Source organism: Durio zibethinus, chromosome 20, assembly GCF_047325235.1.
Source record: "Durio zibethinus cultivar Kanyao isolate XHJ-2024 chromosome 20, ASM4732523v1, whole genome shotgun sequence".
Classification (NCBI taxonomy): Eukaryota; Viridiplantae; Streptophyta; class Magnoliopsida; order Malvales; family Malvaceae; genus Durio; species Durio zibethinus.
In genome coordinates, this window is record NC_143181.1 from 657,815 (window position 1) to 679,550 (window position 21,736).

Below are 21,736 nucleotides of genomic sequence, written 5' to 3' on the forward strand. Positions count from 1 at the left end.
AACTTATATGTAGTAGAACTTACTATTAGTAAGCATTAATTATTAGTTTAGCTGTAAAATTTGTCTACATTAAGTACCAGAAACTTATTAGGAAAATTATAAGATAATAACCAAAATAGCATTATATACGACTCCTCATGCAAATTAAGATTGAAGAACAATATGCACGTGGTGCAAGCAAAAGACTGCAGCCAATTATCGATCACAATTAAACGTTGAAATATTGAATTAATATCAGTGAACAGATTCATACATATATATATATATATATATATATGTATGATCATCCGAAATGAAAGGAAATGCATATTCAACAATTAATTGAGAATTGAGATATGCATGCACTTGAGAAGATTTATGGAATTTGTTCAGACTTGCTCATAAGCTGTAAAAGAGCATTTGCTTTCCTCTGCGCTCTATTTGTTCCACTCTGCGAGATCTCAATTAAATGCTCATATACGCCAAATTGAAGGGCTGCGAGAATGTGAGATGAATTATTTGAACTCAACTCAAGAAGAACCGAGGTTGCACACTCCTTATTCTTGGGGGTTCCATCTCTGATGAAATCAACCAGGGTTCCAATGAATGAAAGCTGTCCAATCTCATGTCTCCCTTCTGGATGAGTTGCAAGAAGTAAGAAGATGGAGAGGGCCTCATCAACCATGCCCAGTTTCTTGTCCTCCAGTAACAACATTAAAGGTGGTACAATGCCAGCATCAATAGCCCTGGCTTTGTTGGCTTGGTTGACAGATAAGTTGAACAATGCAGTGAGAGCATCTCTTTTACCTCTAATTGTCCCGTTCTGCAACAATTCTACAAGTGGGGGAATGCCATTTGCCAGAGCTATTGTTACTTTGTTCTGGTCAAGCATTGATAAGCTAAATAAAGCTGCTGCAGAATTCTCTCGTGACTCCATACTTCCATTTTGCAAGATTTCTATTATAGCTGGTATTGCTTGTTCCTTAGTTATGAGTCTCTTATTAGACTCATCAATGGATAAATTCAATAGAGCCGTCACAGCATTCTCTTGAATTTTAGAATCTGGATAGCACAACAACTGCACTAACGGTGGGATTGCTCCATTTTTAGCAAACGAAACTCTGGTCTCTGGCTTCTCCTTGGAAAGCATACGAATATCCTTTACTGCCTTTCTCTGCACTTCTAATTGACTTGAGGATAGTTCTTCAACCAAAGATGAGATTTCTTGTTCTTGTTTAACAGAGGAGCCTTGAGAAGATGCAAGATCCTCTTTCTTGGGGATCTTAAAATTGTTCTTCTCACACCATTGTGTGATAAGGTTCTTGAGGGCATAATTTGGCGCTAGTGACAAGTGAGCTAGAGTCTGCCTGGTCTTTGGACAGGCGCGATGGTTAGAATCAAACCACTTCTGTATGCTCTCTCTTTCAAATGTCTGAATTTGGTTGGAAAACAATATTGAATGAAACAAATATATATAAAAAACAAATAAGTTTTCCATCGCATAACATGATGATCTACTAAAGTGAATGACTTAATAATGATGTTTGTTTTCTTTTATTTAACTGGTTGAAAAGGAGAAGATTTAGTTAGCATGTAGACACAACATTACCTGTCCACTCGAGACAATAACAGGATCTCTCATTATTTCAAGTGTGATTGGACAGAGGAACTCATGAGGAATCACCAAAGATTGGGACTTCGTCAACATTTTAGGCATGACTGCAGGATCATCAAGAACATTGGTTACTTCCATGCCTAAAATTTGCTTGAATTTGTTGAGAAGTTGTATAATTTGCTGTGTGGACTCCGAAGTTTGGCCTTTTTCTTTAGCAAGATTCTTGACAGCCACAGTTTCTATTTTCAAGTCCTCAACAGTATGTAGATCTAGCTTTTTGGCTAGCCTTTCTATTATGGCTATATCAGCATTCCTTTGATCGTCAGTTTTTGAGGATACCGCCATCATATCTACTGCAAGTTCTATATCCTGCGAATCTGTTCTCCTTTTAGTTCGGTTTAATTGTCTCCGCATTAGCTCAACCTGAATAACAGCCGGCATACGAAATTTTAAATAAACATGTAGAATTTTAATTAACAATGTTTTGAATAGAGAAAAAAAAATTAGTAATTGATATCTTTTTATTAATATAATAACATATCCTATCAAACTAATTATCATTTCACGGTTAATGTGAGATAGAGCTCTCAAATGTCTTCATCTATAATTCATACATGTTAAAGCCCAATTTAGTTGCCCCCAAATGTTATCTATATACTTAACATGTAAGTAATTTATTCATACTTCATCTGCCAACTGTATATATATATATATGGTCAAATTAATGTTATGAGATTATAAGATGGCTGAAGGCATCAAGTACAGTTTTGCTTAATTTCCAAGTATCAAAAACAAAGAAAGATAATATTTGTCATACCTGTTCCCTAACTTCCACAGATACCTCAAGTTCATCGAAAGGCAATTCATCCAAAGCCTGGCTTAATTTTTGGTAAACAGTGTGAAATTTGATCATTGCAGCCTCACTCTCCAAAGCCTGAATTACAAAAGGAAAATCTTAAAAAAAAAAAAGAAGCGACAATGAGAATTTCCTAATCCATCTGATAAAAAAATGATGAGATTGAGACCCCAAATCTACAAACAACCTCACCAGGTAAATCTTGCTACCCTCATTGCAAGTTTTCAATACTTTCTTTGCCAAGCGAAGTGCTTTCGTCAACTTTGACAGACAAACAATGCCATTCGGAGTAAGCGGGGAGCCAAGGTACCGAATCTCATCTAAGAATTGCAACAAAATCTTCATGCGCCTAACGAGGTTGTAACATTCTTTTCTTTGCGTTCTTCGGTAATCTCCAAGTCGAGCAGCGTATTCAATCAGACTCACGGCTTCCTCAACCATATCAATTCCCTCTTGTGCGTTTGGTGTATTCATTCCATTCTCTTCCTCCATAGCCTCCCCTCCTCCGTCTCCGTCTCTCTCTCCATCCATCACCATCTGCAGTTTGTGCTAGCTCCTGCTCTTCCCTATAGACAATTAGGAACTGTGTACATTGCCAGCTGGCGAAATAATCCAATTATGTTTTTGAAATATATGAAAAATACTGTTAAACATGAATCATCATAACCAGGAATGAAGAGGGTAGAGGGAAATCAAAGAAACATAAAACCCTAACCCTAGTTTCCATGAATGATTGATGGTGTTCTTGTGTTTCTTGGTCTATGTAATCTCTTTGCGTGCTTTTCGGGTCTGTTGCAAATTACAATATATTTCTGTGGGGTTTTGGTTCTTAAAATAGAAAATCCTTTTGAAAGTTTGTTACTCTTAAATGGACAGCCATAGTTTGCTTTATCTAAAAGAATCTTATAACTAACTATTACACATGTAAATCAATCAACTTCCTGAAATGTGGAAAACTAATTATATGTTTGTGTCGCATTGCATGCTACTGCTATAAATATCAAAATCTTCAATCAAAAAAAGAAAAAAATTCACCCACTTAAAGTAAAAAAAAATATAGTATATATCAACCTAGCTAATCTGTAACTCAACTGCTGTTCATAGCTACATGTTTGTTTGAAAAGATATATATATATATATATATTCACATCAAGTTATCAGACTATTTTTATCCTAGATTAAGTGTAATCTGTTATCACTATCTTTATCTTGTTTCATTGTAATCTATCACTATTATCTCTATCTTTTACTATGAATCATTGCTATAAACTCAGAGCTAACACTTCACAAGAAGGTCAAGTCAGGATGCAACATTTTTTTATTGGTGTTTTATAAATTTACAAGTTTCATTAAATTTTAATAATTTATACTAGACACTTCAGTTTAAACTTCATAATAATCATGTCATTTGCAGTTAAGTATATTTCACAATATATGACAAATACATATATATATTTCATGGGAAAAGGTCAGGCTTATGGTAAAAGGTTGATTTCATTTTCATTGCATTAATTTCTTTACTCTTTTTGAGGTAGTTTGCATTTTTTGGTCAACAGCAATCGGGAACATGCTTTTGAAATTGTCAAATGCGCATTCATTTTTCAAATTCATTGCTTGAATGCTAAAGTTACATGACAGGTAATGTTTTAATTGTTATATATATATATATATATATATATATATGTTGCGTGATGAAAGACTTGAATCACCCTTCGGTATTCTACAAACTACCATTATTACTTTCAACTACAGTGGATATATAAAAATGAAAAATGAAAATACATATACTACACTAGTTTAGGGAATTAACAGATATATATATATATATAGCTAGGCATAAAATATTCCTGCCATTAACGGCAACCCCGCCATAAAACCAAATGTCCAGTTTCAATGGAACCTAAATATTAATTATTATTATATTGTTAAACTTAAATTAAAAAAGAAACTAAAAAAATGTTAATTTACTGACAAACCTTCTAGTTTAAACTGGAAACAAGTTGTTAAATGGAAACTTTGTAAGGCAGTGCCTGGCTGAGGCTGGCTGCCATCCCTCCTCATTGTCGGATGACCGTTCAGATTATTGAGGACCGTATCATTGACATAACAATCACGAGTCTGTCTTCACTTTTCACGTACAAAATCTCCCACTCTTTGTCTCTCTACCGTCTGATTCATTTATTTGACACATACTTGGAGCCAACGTGGCAGAAGATTACTGGCATGTCACAGAGAATTTGGGTCAATCAATCAAGGAAGCAGTACTAATGTTATTCGTAGGAATTTGGTGAGACGGTAATAGCCATAGATTAAATCGGAATGATTATTATATTATAAAAAATTAAATGTTTGGAGTAATAATAAGAAAATAAAAACAAAACGGGAAAACTTTGAAAACACCTAGTAAGGTTACCCGTTAAGCGTACACAGCAGAACGCTACCTTTCATTTTAAAGATTGGACGGCTAAGATTTACTAGCCGTTAGTTTTAAAATTGAGGGGAGTAGATGTGTCTAAATTTCCCTTTATAATCATCCTTTTCTTTGTAAAAAAAAAAAAAAAACCCAAAAGCCTGATCAAGAGAGAGAGAGAGAGAGAGAGAGAGAGAGAGATCGCTTGCTTGCTTTGCTTTTCTCAAATGTCATTCGTTTGAGTAATCTCTCTCTTCAATTTCCTTTTTTGGTGAAGTGAGCATCAAAGGAAACGGGGTTTGGGAATCTGGGACTGGGAGAGATCAACAACGAAAACTCTTTTGAGAAAGGTATTTAAAATTTTTCTAATTTGTTGATCTTCTTTCTTATTGGGTCTTAAGCATTTCTTTCAATTTCAAATATTTCAAAACTAAAGTCAAGGGATGCCTATGTTATGTGGATTCTTATTGTTTATAGCTGTTTTTTGTAGATACGGAAAAACAATGGCTGGACCAGATGAGAACAATCCTGGAGTCATCGGACCCTCACATCTTCAAGGTGATTAATTCTACCCCATTTTCTGCAACCTCTCTTTTTATGTTTAAATAAATATTCGAAATTTAAAGTACCAAAGAATTGTGTTTTCTTTTTAATTTGCAATATAAGGGGGTTTGGAAGCCGCAGGAGGAGGGAAATTCGTGGCGGTGACTGGGCAGAATCGAAGAGCATTGAGCTCAATTAATCGGAACGTAATTGGAGCGCCACCTTACCCATGTGCTGACAACAAGAGACCTTTATCTGAGTGAGAACTTTTCTTAAATCCTCTCTCTGTTTGGTTGCAGAGAACAGAAAAGAAAGTAGATCTTTTTGAGTCAGCTATTGCTGGTTTTGTTTCTGATTCCTGAATGAGATTGCATAAATGATATATATGAGGACTGGGGTTTGTCCTGGTATTCAAGGGTCCTAAAAGAGACTTTTTTTTTTTTTCATTTTTAAGAATGGTTTTCTATTTCTCTCTTTGGGCAGCAGCAAGAAACTGAAGATTTGTTATCAAGGCATATTTTTGAATTTTGATTTTCTTTGTCCATTTTTTTCTCTTTTAATTCAGAAGAAATGCAGTTTGTGATAAGATCCCACTCATACCTGTGCATAGACCAATAACAAGGTCAGTAAAATTTTCTTTTTTGTTTTGATTTCCAAAATATATCTTCTTTTTTATCCTTTTGCTCCTGGTTCTTTCTGTTCAGGAAGTTTGCTGCCCATATTGCTAACAAGCAGCAAATCAAGCCTGAGGTATCATTTTTTACAATGGAGAATTTTGGTATTTTCCCCAATTATTCAGTTACATTAGATTAATGGTAAACTACTCTTACAGGAAACAAAACAATCAGTCCAGTCCGTGCCAGTTTCAAATGAATATGAAGATTGCACCATCATAGATGCGGATGACACCAAGGTAAATGGTGACTTTGATGTGCCGATGTTTGTGCAACATACAGAAGCTATGCTGGAGGAGATTGATCGTATGGTATAAGACACCTCGCTTCACTGTAAACTCATCAATCAATCAATCTCTTGTTTTTGTTCGGAAAAACACTGATGCTTTGTCTCCCCAGCAGGAGGAGGTTGAAATGGAAGATAAGGAAGAAGAACCTTTTGTGGACATTGACAACTGTGATAAAAAGAATCCACTTGCAGTTGTTGAGTACATTGATGATTTATTTAAATTCTACAGGAAAGCAGAGGTGATTATTAGAACTTTATTTTCGTTCTTTAGTTGATTTTCATGCTCAACTGCAACATTTTTTCCTCTAAATTGACATAGATTCTATCAGGTAAACGATTGAGTAATTAATGACCCTTTTTTGGTTGATTTTCTGAACTTTTTGATTTTATTTTTTCAGTGTACTGGTTGTGTTCCTCCAAGATATATGGCACAGCAATATGACATTAACGAGAGGATGAGAGGAATTCTCATTGACTGGCTGATAGAGGTACGCTAAATGTTTCATTAACTGACACAACCTTTTTAGGAGATGAATTTAGGTAAATCCTGGTAAATTTTAAAAATCCATCATTAATGAGCGTTATGGAATGACAGGTTCACTACAAGTTTGAGCTGATGGATGAGACCTTATATCTGACAGTCAATCTAGTCGATAGATTTTTGGCGGTTCAACAAGTAGTGAGGAAGAAACTTCAGCTGGTTGGAGTAACAGCCATGCTTCTTGCCTGCAAATATGAAGAAGTTTCTGTTCCAGTTGTAGAGGATCTGATTCTGATATCTGACAAGGCTTACAGCAGGAAAGAAGTGCTTGATATGGTTTGTAATTCAACATTGCGTTTCATAATTTTACCTTTTTCTTTTCTATTAATGTTTTGATGGCTCAATAAGAAATAGGAATGACGTAATATACATCTTGATTTAAAGGAGAAATTGATGATCAATACCTTACAATTCAATCTATCTCTTCCTACGCCGTATGTGTTTATGAGGAGATTTCTCAGAGCTGCTCAATCTAGCAAGAAGGTTCGTGGCAACAAAACATTGTCATTTTGCATTTATTATCCAACAATGTTATTAAATGAATCTGAAATGGCTTTAAATGTGACTTTGAACCAGCTTGAGCTTCTGTCATTCTTCATGATCGAGCTTTGCCTTGTTGAATTTGAAATGCTTAAGTTTCAACCTTCTTTATTAGCTGCTGCTGCTATTTTCACTGCTCAGTGTACTCTCAGTGGGTCTAAACATTGGAGCAAGACCAGTGAGTGGTATACTACCTACTCGGAAGAGCAGCTTATGTAAGTCTGTCTTCGTCTCTTTGCTCTTCTGAATTACCAGAAAATTTGGTATTTCAAGTTAAAAAACTTACTCTTGTTATTTCTTTTTTTTTTATTTTTTGTATAGGGATTGCTCAAGAATGATGGTTACTTTCCATCAGAGGGCAGGGACAGGAAAACTTACAGGTGTACATCGGAAGTACAGTACATCTAAGTATGGTTATGCAGCAAAAACTGAGCCAGCAACTTTTCTCTTGGAGGCTATATTCTAGCACAGCCTAAAACATTGATTGATCAAATCCAGTTAACTAGGAATTAAGAGGGGGGGGGGGGGGGGGGGGGGGCAATCGAGCAACACAAGTTGCTGCAACCAGGTTTATGAATATAATACTGACTCGGTGTTTGCCCTTTGAATTCTGCCTCTTCTTTTATATTTTATTTGAACATAGCCAAGATGTTGTTTGTTTCTCTTTCTCCTTCCTAGAGAGTAAAATCATTGTGTTAAGTGTTCCATCCAAATCATTGTTTCTTTATAATACTTCGATTTTAATAATAGATTTCTTTCGATTTGTACTAGCATTGAATTTTGATTTGTATCAAACAAAGCCATTGGAAACCCCAACCGTATATAAGTTTTGGCCCAAAAAGAAACTAACATGTAAGTTTTTGGCGAAAGAAAAAAATTCCGATGCCGGGACTTGAACATGGGCCTCTCGGTGAAAGCCTAGTATCCTAACCAGCTAGACTACAGCGGATTTTTGAAAAATCGTATCCATTCCGTAAATTAAATTTATCTACTTGAGGACGGAATTTTTTCTTCTTCTTACTCACCCAGCTTGGGTTAATGACTCGATTGCCCTATAATCTAGCCTCATCCTCAAAAGTAGCTAGACCCCTTTTTTTTTTTTGGGTGAAAGGCAAAGACAACCGAAATTACTTGGAGCATATTTTGATCGAGAACATGCTCTTTTTTCGGCATTCCATGTAAACAATAGGTTGTTCCCTGTACATATGGTACTAAAGCCTAGGCTCATCTATTCACAAGACAAGTGCATCTTCTACACACTGAATCCCAAAAGACCGTTTAAGTATGCGTAGGTTTAAGACTACCGATTACCAACTTTCAAATGAATATAAAAAGACCATTGAGCACCAAAAAAATATATATACGGAGTCCAAAAGACTTGTGGCATGGAAGGTGCAGGTTCAAAGGATACAATCATACTTGCATTTTTCCCCATAATCACAAAACCGCAATGCAGGTATAAAATTCAGAAGATCAAACTAATAGTCCTGAGTACATGCACACAGACACTTAGCATTCACTTGGATCCAGGCAAAAAAACTTCAGCACTATGTAATTTCATTTCCTCAACATAACATAAGAGCCTATCCTTTTACATCAAATATATGGATTACAATCTTGATCATTAAATTCAAGACATTTCTCAGGTGACTACAATGATGAACCGTACTCCTGTCAGAAGAGCCTAGAAACTATTTGACATGACATAGTTACCTACGAACAGATGGCACAACACCTCTACCACCTGTTGTGCCGCGGCCAGCAGCTTGAGCCTGTAAAACAAAAAAAAAAAAATGAAGTTAAAATTTGTAAACTGAAGCTCAGAAACAAGTTTAAGGACATTTATAAATAGATAAGCAAACAAAAGCACCATTCTTTGGGTTCCATCTTAATTACAGGATAGGTGAACTTACTTTGGCTCGCATTGCAACAGCTCTGCCTCTGCCAACTCCTAGAGATGAGCTCTTACCCTTCAAGAAGTTATGAAGTTAGAAATATTCTAACAAGTGCATAATGTAAGAAAACTGATAACTTGCAAGTAGATTCATACCTTGATTTTAGCATCCAGACGTTTGAACATAGGAGCATTCTTCAACATGTCAGGTATGACCATAAACCTGTCAAAATAAGTCCATCTTTCAACAGACGAATAAGGTATGCCTGATTTAAATATAACCACACCTACTACACCTGACTTTACTGCCTCGAATGAAAACATGCTCAAGCTGTGATACCTTTCCATCCTGAAGCCAAGCCAACCAAACATCTTAAAATCAGTTACAAATAGAAGGAAATGAGAGGAAAGACAGGAAGAATCTAGAGCCAAAGGAAACGTGAACATGCTTTTGAAAAGATATCTACATCTGAAAAAGGGAATGAGAGGAACATCCACTCAAATCACAATGAATTTTCTCAGAAAGAAATCAGGAAACACAAAACTGAGTGAAATTCTAATTTCACTCATTCAACTTTTAATTATTTCTGTTGAATAAAGAACCATGACGCAATAAGTCAGGAACTGAGATACTTCATTAAATCAGGTCACTACCTGACATTTGTAGCATATGGTTTTGGGCCTAAATTTGATTGGAATATACACAATAATACATACAACCTAACTAGGATAACACAACAATCAATAAGAAATCCAAGAACGAAGAGCAATAAGTGATTGCCGAGTAATGACATGACAATGCATCTCTTCCTCTCTCTCCAAAGATTTAACCAGAGTATAAACTAAAGTGCAAAGATCCAGCATACAATGCCTAGATCTAACATCAAATACTGAAGCATTTTAAGGTTTATCACTAACTGAACATACACCCTAAACCCTAAATTACTCGGATCCAAATAAAAGTAAACAAATCAAATACACTACTGAACAGCTAAAGAAAAAAAAAAAAGGAAGTGGGAAAGACAGGCACTTTAGCCATGTAAGTGATGTTCTCTAGCTGGCAATTCCAGTTATCCTCGCACTCGACCATGCTTCCTCGGTAAAGCTCTCCGCTCTTGAGCTCCACCGTTACCACGTGGCCCGACGCCTCATGTAGTAGCTTCACCGGAATGCCCAAGCTTCGGCTCATTGTTTCCTCTCCTCTTTCTGTTTTTCCCGTTCTTTCTCGCTAGCCCGCTCTGCTTCTGTACAAATCGCAAAACCCTAGCGCTCAAACAAAAAAATTAGGTCGCCGAGTTGTTTAAAAATTTCTAAATATAATTATTATGGTATTTTTTTTTGGCCAAAAAAGATTATTAGGGTATATTTGTAATTGTTTGGATACAGTAATGAGAAGTTGGGAAAATTTTATAGCTACATATGATATGATTCAGCGGGCCGTTGGTTACCCTTTCTAATTATTCCTATGCCGTTGGATTATTTGACTTGTAGGTGGAAATGGTGTTTTTTTTTCCCCCCAAATTACAAAAATACACATTAAAAATAGATGTCAAGTGTCCAATCAAAACTTGAAATGAAATTTTGTAAGACTATTATTCTTTTTTTTTTTTAATGGGAAAGGGATTATTTGAATATGACCAAACCTTTGGATAAAAAGCATTAACTAAGATTTGAAAAACATGTCATATTCATAAAAAAAAAAAAAAAAATTTAGTCATATTGTATATCATTATCACCTATTTTACATATTCTATTTGTTTGGTTCATGAAAATGATAAACAATAATAGTACTAATATATAGGGACCTTGTAAGAACAAAAGAGAGCAAAACAAATTAATACGTGGTAGTTTGTTTTGTGAATAACAATAGTGTGAGGAGTAACCAGGGAATGTTGTTTGTTGTTGCAAATGTTATGTAGTAGAGTATAATATATATATATATATATAGTATGCTTAACAACTAGTTATGCTGTAGAAAGACCAAAGTCGCAATAAAATCTTTAGAGTTGTAAAGAAGATCTAGTCCAGTGTACATGGTAGGTCTTGCTATTTCCATTGCTGCGATTAAATAGCCTCTAGAGAAGAGTTCAAGGAACATTGTTTGAAAATACGCCTTTTGTGTCTCTTCCGTTTAAGCACATAACCCAATGTTTGAGTTTTATTTTGAGAAGAGGATGAATTCTACTCTGACTCTGGTTTAGAGGTTGGTAGGGGATCCGTCTTAGATTAGCCCAATTGGTTTTATCCTTCTGGCTTGAAGGGGACCAACATGCCTTTAGCCCAATTGAGCTTGTACTTCTCGTTTGAAGCGGCCTTCTATGGTCTTAGGCCTTCGCCCAATTTAAAGGAAGCCGAGCAAATTTTTTCTGAATAATTTAAAGAAAAAAAGGAAAGAAGGGTGAGGAACAGGAAGAAATCATCTTGGTAAAAGTTTTCCGTCGTGGGACAAAAACAAATATAAGATTTACCAAGGTTTTAGAGAGAAGAGAAAAATGGAGCAGAAGAATAAGTACAGCATAATAATACCAACTTATAACGAGCGCCTCAACATTGCTCTCATCGTCTATCTCATCTTCAAACATCTCCGGTAGGTATTTCCCAACTCCAAATCTCTCCTTTTTTATTTTTATTTTTATTTACATTATTTATATTTTGTCTTTGATAGCTGAACTCGTAATATTAGTAATTTGACGTGATCTATGGAGATCTGCCCTTCTTTTCTTAAATTCACGCTCTTTCTTTCTGCCCCTCTTTTCTTAAATTCACGTTCTTTCTTTCTGCCCCTCTTCTCCTGATAGAGTTTATTGTACGGTATTTGAATTGTCTTTTTTCTTTGGTATTGTATGGTATTGTTTTCTTATCATGCAAATGATTTGAATCGGATGATGAATATAGAAAAAGCTTTTAATTTCTGTTTTAGAAAGTAGACTTAGCATTATTCTGGAACAAATTGAAGCATCTGTCATTTTTTAGATAACTCTGGTTCTTCGTGGCATTTTTTTTCCCGGAATACGGACCTATGCATATGAATCCTTCATATGCTTAAACCAGCTATGTAAAATTGAATCATAGGAGTTTAATCAATGGTCCTTTTTTTGTCCGTTTAGCTGGTTTCTTTTAGTCTTTGTTAATTCAAATGTCACAAGTATGGTGTTCTTGGGACCAAAATTCTCACCACAAATGAGTTGAGATCAGTGAAGGGAAAACATTATTTGAATTCATTTCCACTTTTCCAGTCATGTAATTTTGCTTCTTGTCTATCATGATGCATTATGGATTTATTTTCATCAAAATGAGTAACAAAGTAACTGCCTAACACTCACCTGATAAGTTTACCTCAAAAACCATTCCTCTGGTATTGTGATAGCTCCAACTATCTGTCTTATGTAAGCTGTTGTCACTTTTCTTGCCTGGAGTAGGGGTGTAGATTTTGAAATAATTGTTGTGGATGATGGGAGCCCTGATGGTACCCAAGAAGTTGTGAAACAACTGCAGAAACTGTATGGTGAAGATCGTGTTGTAAGTTTCATACTAACCTTCAAAATTGGATCTATATGTAATCTGTTTTGCTGATCAATTCCTATGCTTACCGCTGCCTCTGTCTCCTTGATGATGCAGCTATTGAGACCTAGACCTAAGAAGCTTGGATTGGGTAAGTAAAATTTATTCCCTTTCAGGAGTAATAGGTGGAGCTGGCCTTGTAATTGTTCTTGGTTTCAGGAACGGCTTACATACATGGTTTGAAGCATGCTTCTGGAAATTTTGTTGTAATTATGGATGCTGATCTATCACATCATGTAAGTGCGATGGTGTTTCTGTATGCCTCTTCTACCAGTTAAATCCATTTACAACACTTCCTGTTTTCTATCACATGTATGATCTCTTCAATCCTTTTTTTGCAGCCAAAATATTTGCTAAGCTTCATCAAGTAAGAAATTTTTTGGTTGACCCTTTTAGGGTTCACAATTATGCCTGATTTACTCAGATCCTTCTAATGTTCTGGTCCATGACATCTTTATAGGAAACAGGTGGAAACTGGCGCCAGCATAGTTACTGGAACACGGTATGTTAAAGGCGGTGGTGTGCATGGATGGAATCTGATGCGAAAGCTAACAAGTAGGGGGGCCAATGTCCTTGCGCAGACTCTTTTGTGGCCTGGTGTATCGGACTTAACTGGATCTTTCAGGTATAAAAACTAATTAACAGAAATGGGCTGTTTCAGACTGTCATAGCTTTAGAGCCAATTTTTTTTTTCCTTCTCTTTTGAAGGCTTTATAGGAAATCAGTGCTTGAAGATGTCATTAGCTCCTGTGTTAGCAAGGGATATGTATTTCAAATGGAGATGATTGTTAGGGCTTCAAGAAAAGGCTACCACATTGAAGAGGTATAATTCATTTCTATAGTTTCATTCTTATGAATGACAGATATTCTAACTTTAAGTGAGCTTCTGTTATCTTTTACTAGTTTGTGTAGGTTGAGTACTTGGTCGTCGGCATGTAAGAGTAAACGTTTTTGTTCTCTTCTGTTTATACCCATATAATTCACTTTAAAACCCCAGGACAAGAAATGGACTTCAGTACTACTGCCTTTGCAACTTATGCAACTAACTTGAATGCTGATTTTGCTTTTCTCAAATTATTCTTTTAACTTAATCTCTGTGAAGATGATTTTCATATTTTGCTCTGCCAATGGGATTTCATGATGGGGAGTATCATGAACTTTTACACTTGAATATGTTATGTCCTAAATTTAACCAGATTGTACAGAAATTATCTAGATTGGAGTTTGGTCATATGGTTCACCTATTTGGTTTTCTTCCTGTCCCCTGCTTCTTTAAGCCATTGAAGTGTGCTGTTCAAACATCAATAAATCATGCAGGTAAACAACTTGTTTAATCCTTTGCATTTTCATTGATTTGATTTTCTATGGTCTACAGGTTCCTATAACTTTTGTCGATAGAGTGTTTGGAAGTTCAAAGCTTGGCGGATCTGAAATTGTAGAGTATCTAAAAGGCCTTGCATATCTTTTGGTCACAACATGAGACCTTTCTACAAATATTACAAATATAGCCAACACAATAACCTATTTATCTGTTTACTCAAGAAGTGACTGGTTGAGATTTAGTGTAGACTCTGCAGCAAAAAATTTTATAGCTTGTTCTTAGTTCCCTTATGTAACCTGACTTTTGATGGCAAACTTAGATTTCAAAAATTATTTTGCTACTGGATGCTTGGCTAACAATGTTTACTCAGGAATGTTATTCAACGGAAATGAAAAGCAAAAGCCAGGGTTGCATTTTACAGGATCAGGACGTTGTGCCAGTTGGTTATTGGTCTTCATTCTTCGCCGTGGCAGCCCTCCTCATCCTTGTTTTATGTTGCTACGGTCTATGATTCTGTCATAGAGAAATTGCAGACAAACATATGAACTAGAGAGACTGCTTATTCAGGCGATTAATGGAGATTGATGAAACTAGGAAATTTCTTTACTTATAGTGCAACAAGAAAATGTAAAAGCTGAATGGGATAATATTTGAGCATCTCAAAAACAAAAGGGGACAATATTTACTGGGCAGTGTCAAACGTCTGGTGGAGTAACCAGAACGAAGCATGATGCTAAAATCCATTGGAAAAGGAATAGAATCCCCAATTTCCTAAAACCAAAAACAAAATGCCAATAAATAAAAACCAATTTCCAATTTTCAGACCCTCCTAACTCTTCTAGCCGCAATTTTCTTCTCAGTGCCAGTCACAGTTGACTTGTTATGGTTGACAGCGAGAGGAGGCTTCTTATTCTCTTTACTCATGCTTCGAAGCAGATACCTAGGAGCCTGAATCTCGCTCCTCTCCATGGAATAAACGGCAGACACTGACTTCCTCAAGTTCTCAAGCTTCTTCGAGTCTCTTCTCTTTGAAGAATCAACTGTTACTCCAAGATGGTGCCCAGTCTTTGCCTCGTTCCCCTTTTCGCCTTTCTTTCTCTTAAGCCTCTCGTTTCTCCTCGCCGAGTACTCGTCGTAAAATCTGCCTCTCTCAAACAGAGGAGTGGAATTGGCGTTGAGACTAGTCTCACCAAAACCAGCGTTTTCCGTTTCCCCATTTCCAAGTTCATTTCCAACCATCCTAGCCAAAGCATGTAACTCGCAAGAAATGGAGCGATACTCGGGTCGAATCTCAGAATCTTCGATTGCCCAAGTACGAATCCGCTTCTGAGATTTCGTTAAAGAACCTTTAACAACAACCAAGCATTTATTCCCAATTAAAAACCAAACAAAAAAGAAAATAAAAATCTAGAGTTGGTGCGAGTTCTTCACCGGGGATACCTGGTGGAGTTTGCAGGGAGGTTGAGTTTGATCGAAGGACACGACGGGGTCGTAGGCGGATAGGCGATTTAGCAAGTGTAGGCTTACGATCAGATTTCATCTTAGACATGATAATATCTTTTTCCTTTCCCTGACAGAGAAACTGCGGAGCTTCAGAGAGAGAGAAACAAGAGTATTAGAGAAAATGATTGAAAGAGAAACCTACGTCGGAATTGTCGAGACAGTTTCTACTTTTTTATTAATAACTTTTTCAGTATGTTGTCCATTTTATTGTGAGACACTGATTTGAGGTTTGAACTTTGAATTTGCACAGGGGAGAGAATGAGGGAGCGTTTCAAACGGTCATATCCATGATCTGACGGTTACAATTGGTGTCACTGACATAAGACATTAGATTTGAAAGGCTTGTTTCAAAATCAAAAGCACACAAAGCCCCAATTGTTGGGCCCAACTAAAAATAAAAGGAAATCAAAACAAAGAGGTATCGAGGATTCAACTGTTGACCCACCCAGGTTGAAAGCATTGATACTGATGATTCAAAAAAAAAAAAAACGAACCCATTTTCTGGGAAGGTTGGTGTGACCTAGTGATATTGCTTAATTTGAACAGATGTGGAAAGTAGTAATGGGCCCCCACAATCAGGCTACGGAAGTTCAGTCCAAAAACCGAAGGGACCGACCGAGGAACCGAGCATAGTTTGATCTGACCCGCCTAATGAGTTCCACAACTTGCAGCAGTCCATCTTTGTATCTTCCACTAAACAAAGTAAGTAATTAATGTAATACTAACGGAGAGACTAACTAAACAAATAAATTAATTAACCTGCTTCTGGAATCCAATCCGATCAAAGATCAGAACATAAAGATAACAATAAAACAAAACGATGACCGTGGCTGGCTGTCACCTTTTGTGGGAGCATTTATTTAATTTTTTTTAATTATTAAATCGATCTTTAACCAAGTAGCGGCAGAGCAGTAACAAAAAAAATATTAAAAAAATAAATAAAAATAAAAGAAGGAAAGCAGGCCGTTGTACGTGGAAAATCCAGCAGACAAACTGACAAACAAAGCCACACATTCTGTTTGAATCCAGTTCATCATCTAAACTAGAAAGTCTTCGCAAATTAAATTTCTTCGTAGAAATTATGAAATAAAACCGACCCAGCGCCAGCAGCGTCTGTGTTTTTCATTTCATTCTGTCGGCCATGGCTGGTCTCTTTCTTCTCTTCTCTTTTTTCCTCTCCTTCTTTGCTTCTTCGCCAAGTTTCTCTTCCGTTTACGCCGACGCTAATCTCACCCAACCTTCTTTTACTCGCATCAACCGCGATCTCTACCATTCCAGGTATGTTTTCTCATTACTTTGTTTTTTTCATGTTACTAAAATCTCAGAATCCGGTTTTTTCTTCAATTTGTGAAAAAAAATTGGTAAAGTTGTTCTCTTTTTTTTGGTGGCGTATGATTTAATATGAATATAGGGTCTTCAAATTTGTCCATCAACGATCAAGCTTATCAGCTCCCATTACTCGAACGATAAGCAAAATATTATAATTTTAACTTTCTTTAATATTTTGGTCGATGAATGAATCTTCTGAACCCAAAAAAAGAATAAAACAGAGTTGGTTTGCTGCAAACTCCTGCGGAAATATTTAAGTTTGAAATACAACTGACAAAGTGAAACCCAAGTAGATTAGAGTAGGGAGATCTCTATAACAAAATGTTTTGTTAATGCTTCAAGTAGGGAGATTTCTATAACAAAGAGTGTTCTTGGTGCTTCCTTATTATGCATTTAATCAAATTGACTGCCTGATATTCCTTACAAGCAGAGACTCAAAGTCTTCTCTAATTTAAACATCTCCAAATATGGTAAATTTAAGCTTGCCCACACTAGTTTCTGGAGAATTACACGATAACCTCCCCTTTTGAATTAATTTGGCATGGTGGAATTTGCCAGACTATATTTGAATGTCAGATTTTGAATTTTCTGCCATACTTTTAAGTTAACTGGTTTTTGGATCACAAGAATCATTGACGTGAGAAGAAAAGGAGTAACAGTCTGAGAATAGACCGAAAATCAAAATGAACTAATGTAGTCTAGATTTTTGAAACTTTTGACTTACCAAGTTTCTGAAGATGATGTGAACGTTCTAGTTCCCAAAACCAAACTTGGGAATTTAGAGCCTTATTATCTTGGTTTCTTGTTTTAATTTATTTCGATACCATTTTGCAGTAATGATTTGATTGAACAGATAAAGTCCCTGGTCCATCGACACCCTGACAAACTCACTGTAGGTGGACTACAACTTCTTATATTTGGAAACAATTTTTGCGTGGGAATTTGGTTTATGATTATTCATGCTATGAACAGGTAGAAACAATTAAAGCTGGAAACAAAGGTTACGAGGCAGAGATCACTGTTGTTACTTATTGCCAGAGTAGAAAGGAGATTGACGACAAGTCAAAGTTTAGGATCCTTCTTGTAAGTTTCCTGCATATTAATGTTTTGTGAATGGTATGGGAAGAACAATTGATGTTTTTGCTTTCTAGTTATTAAAGATTTTAACAGATGGAATCTAATGCTTAAATTTGCATACGATTACTGTATTTGCTAACCTTGTTTCTAATCTGATATGTAGTTAATAGATGATCTCAGATTGGTAATTGCTGGTGTTCTTGACAGATAATTCCTTGTCTTCCAGAGTTTTGGGCAGCATGGAAGGGAGCTTATTACATCTGAACTGGCATTAAGGATCTTGTCAATCTTAAGTGAAGAACAGTTTCTACCCAAGATGGACCAAGCTTCCTTAAATAGTAACCTTGACAACGTAGTTATAAAGGTAGTTTATGTTTACTTGCAAACATTCATGGCTTTTGTTTTCCCACAATATGAATTAATGTATCTGGTGAAGTGAGTTGTTTATGCAAATTTAGTTTCTCTCTATCTTGAATTTTGAGGTTGCTACAGGAGGAAGTATGAATAAGATTTTGTTATTTAATATCTTCATAGATTGATTTTCAGTTGGTAATATGTGTCCCATGTGATGCTAGATTGCTAGATATATATATCATGTAAATTAAAATAATAAAAAAATTGCCTTGATTTCTTTACTTATTTTGGGAAATAAGACTTTGACCATTAGTAACTTGAGTGCTAATATCCAATAACATTGTAGGTAGTGCCCATGGAGAATTTGAATGGTCGCAAACTTGTTGAAGCGGGAGATCTTTGTGAAAGGAGAAACGGTAATGCAATTTATCTTAAAAATATAAAATATCTATGATCTTGTTAGTAACAAGTTGAAACATTTAAATTGGTTTCTTTGGCAGGGAGAGGAGTTGATCTCAACCGGAATTGGAGTGTAGATTGGGGAAAGAAGGAGAAGGTTCATTATGCCTCTCATTTTCTTCATACAAATCCTATTTGATATAGTTCTTAACACAGTTGCATGTTTAAGTTTTATCTTCATTTACATGATGAGGTTTTTCATTTAATTTTTTTCTTCAATTATAGGACTATGATCCATATGAAGAGAATCCTGGAACTGCTGCTTTTAGCGAACCTGAAACCCAAATCATGCGTAAACTTGCCATATCATTTGATCCTCACATATGGGTTAATGTACACTCTGGGATGGAGGTGAGTGATCCTGAATTTCATGTTAACCCTTTCTTTTTCCTTCATTTACCAATTTTTGCCTTAACTATTGTTAGATGCTTAAGCTATTCTTTACTAAGAATTGCAGCATTAAAGTACCTTTTTGGACCTTGAAATCTCTAGGAAATATTCACATGCACTAAAAGGCATCTTCTTTTACCTGAAATGTTTTGTCAAGAGGAATTAATCCAGTTAGTTTGCAATGTGCATCTATACATGACAAAAACTCAAAGCAAACGATAATCTTTGTAATCAAGAGAAAACTTTGTTTGTAGGATATTATATAATGTTGGTAAGAGCATATAACAAAAGATTTGATATCCTGTCTATACCAGATTGAGGAGAGGAAGACTGGTTCTTGTATTTTATAATGTTTTAGTATTTTTGGTTGTCCGTATTTCAGTTTTTGAAGTCAAACTCTAGTACCATACCAGTACCTTTTGCGGAAGAATAGCCATCCCTGCTCAAATATGTATTGATTGGGACTGAATTTAGTATATGTGGGCTTGATAGAGTTAATTTTGCGATATGTCTTTCGTTTTCATTCTACTCACTGATGCCCAAGCTTGCTTTATGCTTTTTGGTCCTTTTCTTTTCACTTAGGGATAGGTCTGAATACTGTCTGTATGACCTACTTCTTGGTTTTGATTATAATTCTTGTAGGCACTATTTATGCCGTATGACCACAAAAACAGAACCCCTGACGAATTGTCATCACATCGAATGAGATTGTTGCTTGAAGAACTGAATAATGTTCATTGCCACAAGCGTTGCATGATTGGTTCGGGTGGAGGCTCTGTCGGGTTTGTATTTTATTCTTAGAAGTGAGGATGATTTGTGATAGCATCATGCTAGTTAAGTACATAAAATCTAATGATAGTAGTCCAAGAATTTGAGGGATAGTTCCATTTCCGAATAAAATATCCTGCATTGGCAACTAATAATTTGTACAGCTTCATTCCCTTTTCTTTTAGGGTTGTCTTTTGGAAGCTATTTTTGGTCAAGCATTTCTATCCTGTACAAGTAATTTATAGTGCATGACAATGACTTCATTCTTCAAATCCTTCATTTTTTACTAGAGCACTCTATAGTTCAGTGAATTACTATGTTTGCAACCAAAGGCATGAGATTAAAAGTCCCAAGCAGGTTTTAATGGAAATCTCTCTGTTTTTCTCACTAAAAAGTAAAAGTAAAAAAGAAATCTTTGTGTTTTAAAATATTTTACTTGTTTTTGGTTCAATCTCATCCCACTAATAACTGAATGTTACTGATTTCAGTTATCTGGCACATGGGACAGCAACAGATTACATGTATGATGTTGTGAGAGTACCCATGGCATTCACCTTTGAGGTATTTGAAATGCAAACTCTCTTTTCACTGAATAACTTAAAGAAAATTAACCTCATTAACAGTTATACCTTGCATGTTGGGTGGCAGATCTATGGAGATGGTACAGCCTCGGCAAAAGACTGTTTTAAAATGTTCAATCCAGTTGACCTTACCACCTTCAAGGTACGTTAACTTGCCTCTAAAATCCACTGCTTACAGTTTTTTATTTTTCATTTTGCTTTTCTAAATATAAGATTGCATGTTTTTACAATTTTTTGAACTTTTTCTAAGTAACAAAGATTTTGTTTGGGTTTTCAGAAAGTTATCAATGACTGGTCTGCTGCTTGTTTCACAATTTTTAAGCTGGGACCACGTCAGCTTGATGTCCATTCCAAGTCTGGTGCATCTAATATGGACAAATGGGTGTCCATAGATGAATATCTTGATGGTTACTTAATGGGTAGAAGAAGTAGATATGAGAAGAAGACGGAGGTGCTTGAGGTTGGAATGCAGGAGATAAGAACATATTTCAGGCTTTTCTTGTTATCCTCAGTGCTGTTACTGTTCATGTTCTGTTCTCGAATTTCAAAAACTAAGGGTGGCAGACAAATTGTTTCGGCTATACCTCTTTGACACTTTACATGGAATACAAAGTGGGGAGGGCTGCACGTTACCTTCTTTGAACTAAAGATGTATGCTGTGATTTTGTACAAGTGAATAGAGTTTTTTTTATTTTTATTTTGTATGTTGTTCTTTGATAATGTAGATGTTATTTTACCTTTCTTTGCGGTGTATCAAAGCTAATGCTTTCACATTTGCTGCAATGGAAACGTGATCCCAATACTAATCAACTTTTTTTTCCAATTAAAGGGATCGACGCTAATCTTTTGAACGTCGTATGTAGGGGATATTAAAATTTTGGCGACCGTGGGAACACAACATTTACATTTAAAACAAGCAATCACGTGCAAGATTTTGATTTTCTTTTTTTTTTTTTTTTGATAACTTTGAAAGCGTTTGCGGGCATCCAGGAGTTGCATGGCGACGGATGGTATTTTCTATAGAATGAAAGAGAGAACAGAGATTAAAAGCA

At 35.8% G+C, this 21,736-nt stretch overlaps 6 protein-coding genes across 8 annotated transcripts; 3 read left to right on the top strand and 3 right to left on the bottom strand.

Annotated features, from left to right (window-relative positions):
* Window positions 1-355: 355 nt before the first annotated feature.
* Window positions 356-3,217, bottom strand: LOC111314759 (U-box domain-containing protein 15-like). Its single transcript, XM_022916376.2, has 4 exons — window positions 2,643-3,217; window positions 2,412-2,528; window positions 1,589-2,017; window positions 356-1,411 (listed from the first exon to the last, which is right to left on the bottom strand). Exons 1-4 carry the CDS (start codon window positions 2,985-2,987, stop codon window positions 356-358), a joined length of 1,947 nt encoding a protein of 648 aa, XP_022772111.1. The 5' UTR covers window positions 2,988-3,217.
* Window positions 3,218-5,023: 1,806 nt separating this feature from the next.
* On the top strand, window positions 5,024-8,193 carry LOC111314760 (cyclin-B2-4-like). Of its 3 annotated transcripts, none has more exons than XM_089749056.1 (12): window positions 5,024-5,210; window positions 5,351-5,418; window positions 5,527-5,662; window positions 5,969-6,025; window positions 6,108-6,153; window positions 6,236-6,388; window positions 6,480-6,605; window positions 6,765-6,854; window positions 6,962-7,183; window positions 7,292-7,390; window positions 7,484-7,662; window positions 7,769-8,193. In XM_089749056.1, exons 2-12 carry the CDS (start codon window positions 5,364-5,366, stop codon window positions 7,911-7,913), a joined length of 1,308 nt encoding a protein of 435 aa, XP_089605182.1. In that variant the 5' UTR covers window positions 5,024-5,210; window positions 5,351-5,363; the 3' UTR covers window positions 7,914-8,193. The 3 variants fall into 3 exon arrangements, with proteins under 3 accessions (XP_089605182.1, XP_089605181.1, XP_089605180.1); XM_089749055.1 differs by having other exon boundaries at window positions 5,069-5,210; window positions 6,477-6,605; window positions 7,769-7,963; XM_089749054.1 differs by having other exon boundaries at window positions 5,069-5,210; window positions 7,292-7,662; window positions 7,769-7,963.
* Window positions 8,194-8,972: 779 nt separating this feature from the next.
* On the bottom strand, window positions 8,973-10,647 carry LOC111314761 (small nuclear ribonucleoprotein SmD3b-like). The gene is made up of 5 exons (XM_022916380.2): window positions 10,372-10,647; window positions 9,638-9,690; window positions 9,498-9,564; window positions 9,361-9,417; window positions 8,973-9,219 (listed from the first exon to the last, which is right to left on the bottom strand). Exons 1-5 carry the CDS (start codon window positions 10,528-10,530, stop codon window positions 9,157-9,159), a joined length of 399 nt encoding a protein of 132 aa, XP_022772115.2. The 5' UTR covers window positions 10,531-10,647; the 3' UTR covers window positions 8,973-9,156.
* Window positions 10,648-11,702: 1,055 nt separating this feature from the next.
* On the top strand, window positions 11,703-14,578 carry LOC111315243 (dolichol-phosphate mannosyltransferase subunit 1). Its single transcript, XM_022916830.2, has 8 exons — window positions 11,703-11,928; window positions 12,761-12,860; window positions 12,960-12,993; window positions 13,062-13,138; window positions 13,244-13,269; window positions 13,363-13,527; window positions 13,611-13,725; window positions 14,278-14,578. The coding sequence occupies exons 1-8, from the start codon at window positions 11,834-11,836 to the stop codon at window positions 14,380-14,382; spliced, it is 717 nt and encodes a 238-aa protein (XP_022772565.1). The 5' UTR covers window positions 11,703-11,833; the 3' UTR covers window positions 14,383-14,578.
* Window positions 14,579-14,796: 218 nt separating this feature from the next.
* On the bottom strand, window positions 14,797-15,990 carry LOC111315244 (uncharacterized). Its single transcript, XM_089749057.1, has 3 exons — window positions 15,869-15,990; window positions 15,664-15,805; window positions 14,797-15,569 (listed from the first exon to the last, which is right to left on the bottom strand). The coding sequence occupies exons 2-3, from the start codon at window positions 15,770-15,772 to the stop codon at window positions 15,043-15,045; spliced, it is 636 nt and encodes a 211-aa protein (XP_089605183.1). The 5' UTR covers window positions 15,773-15,805; window positions 15,869-15,990; the 3' UTR covers window positions 14,797-15,042.
* Window positions 15,991-16,694: 704 nt separating this feature from the next.
* LOC111315245 (uncharacterized) lies at window positions 16,695-21,494 on the top strand. Its single transcript, XM_022916833.2, has 11 exons — window positions 16,695-17,004; window positions 17,890-17,947; window positions 18,028-18,138; window positions 18,359-18,496; window positions 18,833-18,902; window positions 18,987-19,042; window positions 19,171-19,296; window positions 19,978-20,117; window positions 20,592-20,664; window positions 20,752-20,826; window positions 20,962-21,494. Exons 1-11 carry the CDS (start codon window positions 16,868-16,870, stop codon window positions 21,274-21,276), a joined length of 1,299 nt encoding a protein of 432 aa, XP_022772568.2. The 5' UTR covers window positions 16,695-16,867; the 3' UTR covers window positions 21,277-21,494.
* Window positions 21,495-21,736: the final 242 nt, after the last annotated feature.